Below are 8456 nucleotides of genomic sequence, written 5' to 3' on the forward strand. Positions count from 1 at the left end.
GAGAAAGAATCAGACTGAAGTTGCCCTACAGAGAACTTTTCCTCTGATGTCTAACCCATTGTGTTTCAAGGAGAGATAAGAGATGATGCATCTGTAACAAAATGCTGAAGTTTTGAGGACCAAATTTCCAGAAAACTATGGATTATGTTGTGTTATACCATGGGATTCTATGCAGACCCATGATTTTCTTCAGGTGGTTTGCTTGACAAAAGTGAAAGCTCTTAGAAGCAGATGTGCAAAATGAGCAACTTGGACACCAGTTAAACTTTTACATCAGACACTCTATGACTGGGGTGGGACTGAGAATTAAAACTGAATCTGCTTGAAGCTAGAACGGCTAAGGCAAGAGGAGTAGTGGATGCCAAGGAGAATTTGAAAGAACCTTGGAGAAAGCCCAGGATGGGACCTGGGAGGGAGTACAAGGACAGGCCCTGTGACTCTACATCAAGACCTGCCTCGGGTCCTTCCTTCCATTTGTCACCAACTTTCAACCCATAAACCCCAGGGGACAAGCATGGAGAAAGCACAGAAGGGAACCAGATTTGTTATGAGAAAGAACCTCCCTAGCTTGGGCAGCAATATGCTTCTCTAGGCCTGAGAAGTCAGTTTTGAGGAAATAAAAGTGAACATGAGGGGAAAACACAGGGATTTGAGCTCAGATATTCTATTCTTTTCATTACTGCAGAACTTGTTTAATTTGAAAGTTTTTTTTCTTTGATTTCTAATGAATTTATGATAGGGTTGGATAGTGTGGTGATTTAGAAAGGCTAAGTGGCTTATCTAGTGATCTGGGGAACAAGTTTGCAAGTAGATCAAATAACAGGCAACGTTCTACCAGCAGCACTATCGAGGGCATTAGTCTTTGCTTTAATGTAGTATATTGGCATTTCTCAAAACATGGGAGAGAGGTGAGGAAAAACTCGTAAATAGGGAGGGAGAGAGAGAAGCAGAAAGCATCTTAATATTGCTCTTTATTTTCTGAGCATTTCATATTATATACAATGTGCTTTGATATATACCCCATTATCCTGCACTCCCCAGATCTCCTCCTCCCATCCCCCTCTCAACATTATGTTCAAAGTTACATGCCTATATATAACTATATATTGAGAGGGGGGATAGATAGATAGATAGATAGATAGATAATAGATAGTTAGATAGATAGATAGATAGATAGATAGATAGAAAGATAGATAGATAGATAGATAGATCATTAAGTCCAAAATTAATGATACGCAGATGCAGCATTTTTTTCCTTTCCTATCTAGAGAGGGATAATATTTCCTAAACATCTTGCCTGTGTATAGAGGAAGTGTAGAGTGCTTTAGTGTTTTCAGGATCCGTTTTGTAGCTATTAAAGCTGCATTACTTAGTCCTGCCCTTACTTCCATTCAGAAGGACATATTTATTAGCATTTATGAGTTGTGTATTAGCATTTCTACCAAGTGTGCACATAACTCTAATGAAAAATAATAATGTAATTACAAATGGGCAGAGGCAGCATCAATTAGGATTGATTTATACTCAAGTAATCCTAGTGTTTATTCTCCAATATCAGGAACTGGCTCGGAAAGCAGGAACTTTAAGATATCAAGAAAACTCTCTCTCTCTCTCTCTCTCTCTCTCTGTCTCTCTCTCTCCCTCGCTCTCACTGTGTGTGTGTGTGTGTGTGATAATTTTTAATAAGAATAGAGAGATACTTCTAGATCAAAAGGAGTTCACAGCTGACCTTAGAAGGAGGGTCACATTCTGAGAATGGCATCATTGCTTTCGGGAATTCAATAGGTGTCTGTCCATAAAGCATAGCTTACTTTATGTAAGTGAGTCAGAACGATGTCCTGAGCATTGCACAAGGTCACTTTGTGTGATGCATGCCACCTTCTGGATTCTGCTTGGGAGAGCGAACCACAAAACAAAGTAAGCAAGTGCTTTGAGGAGCATGCATGCTTGGCATAACACAAGTTAATTCCCAGCCATTTAAGGGGCCTGCTATACAATGACAGTTGGGAATGTCATCTCCCTTAGTTAAACCCCATAAAATGTCAGCCTCTGAAGAAGAAGAAGAATGGACACAAAGAAAACAAGAAGCTTGTGTCCCCATTAATCTGACTATGGATTTTCTAGTCATTTTCTGTCTAAGGCTAGAAAATAAACTATTCTGGAAATGCGCAAAAAATAACTGAGGCATTAGAATTACCCTGTTTAACACTATTCAGTGCAAATATTACCAGGAGAGGTAAATAAAACTTTTATAGATTAGTATAATCAAACATAATAGTTTACTTTTCAAAGACAAATTAGAGTTGAGTTTGCAGAGTTTGAATATTGGCTCTGGTTAAGGAAGCCACAGCTAAGGATTGAGTCTTCTGCCATGCTGAGATGGGGGGCAAGAGCAGTTTAGGGTATTCAAAAACATGATTAGCCAGACCTTGCTAAACTATCTAGTTGGCTCTAAAATATGGTTAGTAATTTTAGAAAAGAAATAGCAACCCCTAAAATAGCATTTTAAGTACACATAAATGATACCATTTAAGAATGTCCCCTTCTACCAAAATAATGAAACAAAAGAGATTTCCACAAGCACACATGATTAAGATTAAGGTTGTCAGCTACCAACAGGCTCATCAGAAAATCTATGAAGACATTTCTTTTTAAGTCCCACCCAAATTGTGATGTTTATTGTTTTTTAAGTGAACATGGTATAAGAAAGCGCTGCACTGAGGAAAATCACTGATAGAAATTCTACAGCTGACATTCTTAATTATCCGCTCAACATGGCAGAGGGGGCTCAACTAATGGCTCATTAAAACACACTAATAAATCAAACAAAATACAGGATTTGAAGAATTCCATTACAGTGTGCTTGTGGTAAATCAAAGGAAACTGATTTTGAGTAATAGCCTCTGAGTACTTTTAGTGTCTCAATAAAATGAAGAAAGAGTTCATGTAATCCTTCTATTGGGTCAGAGTCTCAGTAAATTCTTGAGTGCTTACAGGAAGATACTTATGAATGTAATAATGTATAACACTGAAAATCAAACCACAGCAAATTTCAGGGCAAAGAAAAAAATGAGCATCTTCTTACTATATGCCACAAGTGATTAAAGTGCAATTAATATATGAATGTGTTATAAATTAAACTTAATAACCCAGGGAAATATTTTCATGGGAAAGGTGAGTGAGGTGAATGGAGCCAATGGCATGTGGGCACACCCAATGTGAGGATATATAACCTGAAGTTCAGACCGTGACATTCAAACACACAGCATTGTCTCATTGACACCTAACTGATCTCACATCTCTCAATATGACCTACAGCTGCTGTTCTGGAAGCTTCTCCTCCAGATCCTACGGGGGTCAACTACACTACCCCTACTCCTCCTGTGGCTCCTCTTACCCCCGCCACCTGATCAACAGCTCTCACTCCTGCTCTCCGAGGATCTTCCATCTGGGCTCCTCTCTCCACAGTGGCTGTCGTCAGAACTGCTTCCGGCCCATCAGATGCCAGACTTCTCATGTGGTGCACACCTCCTGCCAGCGGCCTTGCTATCGCCCAAGTATCTCCAGCTTCTGCCGCCCCTGTAGAACCACGTACTCTGGATCTCTGGGCTTTGGGTCCAGCAGTTGTCACTCCCTGGGTTATGGGTCAAGGAGCTTCTACACTTCAGGCTGTGGCTCCAGTGGCTTCAGACCTGTGAGTTATGGAGTCCGCGGCTACCCTTGTTCTGGCTATGGATCTGGATTCTGCCACCCAACCTATGTGATTTCCAGAAACTTCCAGTCTTCTTGTTACAGGCCCACGTGTGGATCAGCCATCTACAGATCAAGTTGCTGAATTTCCTGATTATAAGTGAATTGTCTGAGTTAACAAAATGCTTTCCCAGTAAGACTAACTAATCTCTCTCTGCATCCTTTCTCTGGAAACACTAGATCTATTGAATTAAGAAATGCATGAATAACTGAAGTATAAATTCAAATGTCTTTTGAAACAATTGATTACCTATTCATAAATTCTTAGACTGTGTATAGAAGTACAGTTATATTTGACCAAATAAAATCATATTTTTCTTGCATCTAATACCATCCTCTGATTCTTTGTTGACTCTCAAGTTTTGATTTGTGATCTATCTTTGAGACTAGGTGCTCGCAGACTATCTTCCCTAGGAAATCCACTTACATGGGACATAGGTATATAGAGATATATACATATATATACATATATATACATATCTCATATATATAGAGAGATATATTCTTTGAGCATTCCACTAACTATAATCTGATGGGTAGAAGCCTACTGGAATTTTTAGCAGTATTATTGAAAATATATCCACAGAAGAGTCAGCCAACTAATATTTTTCAATGAGACATTATGCTGGCAATCATAGCTGACTTTTAGCTTACATGTTCTATACAGCATTGAGTTAGAGCTTCCTCAAGAAGATGTGAACTAGATGACGAAATCTTAAACAACAACCGGAAAAATCATGAAGTTTTGAAAGAAACACTATGATGTATTGACATGATAAGATAAAACATGGAATGTTGGGCAGTAGAAATTATTATGTTTATCTTTAAATATACGAGAAAAATACATTTGCCAGGCCATGTGAGAAAGAGATGGAAAGACAAAGATGAGACTGACAGGTGGGCTTTCTGCACATAGTTCAAGGATACTTGAAAATCGACAAGATAACAGATTATGCAACACCACCTTTGGTTGTGGGTCTTGAACTCTGAACCTTGCATATGCTAGATGAACACACTGCTACTGAGCCACATACCCAGCCCGCCCCTTCCTCTCTCTCTCTCTCTCTCTCTCTCTCTCTCTCTCTCTGTCTCTCTCTCTCTCTCACACACACACACACACTCTCTCTCTCTCCTTTTTCACATCTTCTCTCTCCTCTAGACTGCTATTATTTCACTGGCTGATTGGATGACGGTGTCAGGAATGTAATGGATCCATCACTCACCCAGGAAAAATGTTTGCAACCCCATTTATCTGCTCTTACTCTGGCAGTCGTTTTCTCAATATGCCAAGCGACGTGAAAGCCCTTTGTTCTGAACTCAGCTCCTTGCCTAGGTTTTGACTTTTAATTTCATATGCAGGTCTTTTATGGAAAATGCCAGATGTTGAACAAAACAAAAGGTTTTCTCTCATGTCTGAGAGGAAAATGGATTTTCTCCTATGATTTTGGTATGAAGCATGGGTGTGGAAAGAGTTGGTGTAAGCAGCCACTGCACAAGACTGAGCACTGGAAGAACATCCTGTGGGGTCATGGGCAGGGTATGCCATGCTCCTTTTCTATTTTACCGAGTCGTGAAATCTGCAGAGCCAGATAAAGTCAAGGTGTGATTTCCCACACAACAGACGGATCTGTGAAATGTCTGCCAAGTTTTCACTTCTCCTTTCACTGTCAAAAGCACACCAGCTAAGAACTGACCCCCGTGCAAGGCAGCAGGATGCAGGGAGAAGAGGGGCTGGGTTTCCAACATCCTCTTCAAGGGCACACCCTCAGTGATGCAAAACAGAGGCTGCTAACTTCGGAATTGTTTGCACATCCCCTTTCTTCCAAGATGATTTCCATTCTGATTTGCCCGAGATTCTGAATTCTGAAAAGATACCAAATCAAATTTTATCTGTTAAATTTTCTTTCTTTGGATTTGCAGAAACCACAACATCTGGTGACCTTCAGATAATAACAGAACACATTTATTAATTCTGCTCACTAACTAACACAAGCCTATATGTTTTTGTGAGATTTCACTTTTAGAAAAATCAATAAATTAGTTTTAAGATTGTGGAAACTTGTTTTGAGAACATCCAAGCCATGTGGGTGACTTTTGCTAGAACATGCGAGTGATGTTGGAACCCCTACCCAGGATGTCGTTTTTCTGGCCCTTGTCGCTCATCACCTCCTCTGCCTGCCTCCAGAAGCCTACTGCACTCCTGAGTTAAAGATAGACTATTTCCCTAAATTTTTTTCAAGAAGCAAGATCATAATTAAATCCAATACCTTCCAATCAGCAATCAACTCATTTCCTGAATACTGGCCTTTAAGTGGTGAGCAGTCAGGACCAGAGCACATAACATTAACCCCCTTCCAACAAGCCACAGTTCTCAAAGGTTCCACCAGCTTCCCACAGCACCAGAGGAGGGCAATGAGCACACACTTTTGTGACAGACACGTTCTATTTATAGAGGTTGTAATTTTCCTTGTATTGATTCTACTTTTACTACCTAATTTGCTTACTTCTGAAAATTATTTGCAGGTTTTGTTGGACATGCTGCCTATGTATTGGTTACTTGTCAAATTGATGCACAAATTATTGAATTTCAAACAAAATTTTCATGACCCTAAAATTAAATTCTCCCTAGTCAGTCAGTCATTGTCAGATATGGCCATTTCCTTTCTGTTCTATTCTAAGATATTACATATGGTAAAATAAATAGAGACTTATTTAGAAATAAAAATACCCTATCTATTTACTCCTCTGCTTTCTGATTAATTAAGATTTGTTTTAAAATTTAATAACTTTTAATTTAAAGACAAATAAATACTTGTCACATTTCTTGAAGTAGATTCATTCAAGCAAGCAGAAAAAAACTATTTGGGAGAGTTTAATTCAGCTTTTTGAGACATAATAACTGTAGATGATTAAAGAATACAATGTACAATTCTAAATATATCTTTTAGAAAATATGTCTTTTTTTGTATCACCCAGGTTTTATTTTTATAGACGCATTCAATTATGGGCTGGAAATGCTTGAACAAAATTGCTTATAGCCTATAAATATACAGGATTTTCCCATCATTATTCTCCAAAATAATACAGTGTAAAAACCAATTCCATTGCAAAGAGAACTCTCTGTGATGAGAGTTAAAGACAACTCCCAATGAACACCCAGGGGCAAATGATCAGCCCTGAAGACAAATATATAAGTCACATTATACAAACTGGGCTGTATTTAGGAATATAAATGATATGCCTATACCTACATCTAAATACACATATGTATACACGTATGCATCTCATAATAATGAAAAGAAGAGGTCACATATTTGAAAGAGTGCAAGCAGGGGTTCATGGAAAGGTTTGGTGGGAGGAAAGGGAAGGGGAAATTGATGTAATTATAGTACAACCTCAGAAATAAAAATTATAATAAAATCAAATTCTGCAGTAGGTATTTTTTTTACTCTTGTAACAATTACAACATGATGTAAGATGTAAAGGTTGTTGGGTCAGGGATGTATGCACACACTATGGTGTTTTACATGAAGGCATCGCTACATGTGGATTTGTGTGACTGTCCCTGTATGCAATAATCACCACAGTAAACTGGTTAAGAAACCCATCTTCTTACAGTTTCCCCTACAAATGTATTTATTTGTTTGTTGTAGTGGGCACTCACCAATTCTTCTGGCTGGTTTCAAGTGTAGCAATGCAGTGTTAACTATAACTCCACGTTCTACATGAGGTCAGAAAATGTGCAAGTTCAGACACCATGGCCATAGGCTGCCTGACCTCTTCTTTGGTCCCCCGATACCCGCGTCTTACTTTGCATCTATGAGCTCTACATAACACCATGGCATATGTGCCTTTGTGTGACTTTACTTTTCTTAGTATACTGTCCCTTAGGAACCATCCAGACTCCATGCTTTTTTGTTCAAACAGCTTCTACTTGTGACTTTTGATTTTTGTAGAGCTTAGGAAATATGTTAGCAGTGGTAAAAGCTGGGTGCTGGATTTAGAAAAAAATCAATGTGCTAATTTTGAAGCTTCCTGACAGTGTATAATGTAATAATTCCAAAAATTCATTCTAAAGAAAGACGGGTTAAGAAAAAAAGTAGGCATGTTAGAGGGCTTGTAGGGGACATTTCTGGTTAGTAAGTTCTGCTGTCATTGTGGGAGGACAGAGTTCCCCGCTGAGTTACAGCATCTCTAACCAACAAGGTTGCATTGAGAGGTAATGAGTCAAAATACACACCTACCTCATGATTTTCCCCCATATTTACCACATGTTACAGATGGTATCGATTCTCCTTAGTCCTTGTTTGTTTTGAAGGAATTGTAAAACTACTTTTGCTCCAGCCCCTATTTTCCAACATTAATATGCATTAAATAGTATTTGATGTAAATTTTAAATTGCTATATAAAATGTATTTTTTATTCCTAATTTTTAGTTGGTTTTTTGTTTGTTTGTTGTTGTTGTTGTTGTTTTTCCTTTGTTTTTACTCTTTGGAGGGCTGACCACCCAGTTCCTAAATGAATACATGGAGACATCCTCTTACCTATGAGTGTCTGACCTTAGCTTAGCCTGTTTCTAGCCAGCTTTTCTAAGATATATTATCCCATTTATCTTTAACTAAGTTTTGCCTCTGTGTTGGGCCAAAATTATTACAGGGCCTGTACCTTGAAGCCTATAGGACAGAATGAAAGCTCGGCTCAAATTC

At 38.6% G+C, this 8456-nt stretch overlaps 1 protein-coding gene across 1 annotated transcript; it reads left to right on the forward strand.

Annotated features, from left to right (window-relative positions):
- The first annotated feature begins 3307 nt into the window (after positions 1–3307).
- Positions 3308–4042, forward strand: LOC125392536 (keratin-associated protein 13-1-like). Its single transcript, XM_048422323.3, has one exon. It carries the CDS (start codon positions 3308–3310, stop codon positions 3833–3835), a length of 528 nt encoding a protein of 175 aa, XP_048278280.3. The 3' UTR covers positions 3836–4042.
- Positions 4043–8456: the final 4414 nt, after the last annotated feature.

The sequence above is a fragment of the Myodes glareolus genome, chromosome 2 (genome assembly GCF_982192425.1).
Source record: "Myodes glareolus chromosome 2, mMyoGla1.1, whole genome shotgun sequence".
NCBI classification, from domain to species: Eukaryota; Metazoa; Chordata; class Mammalia; order Rodentia; family Cricetidae; genus Myodes; species Myodes glareolus.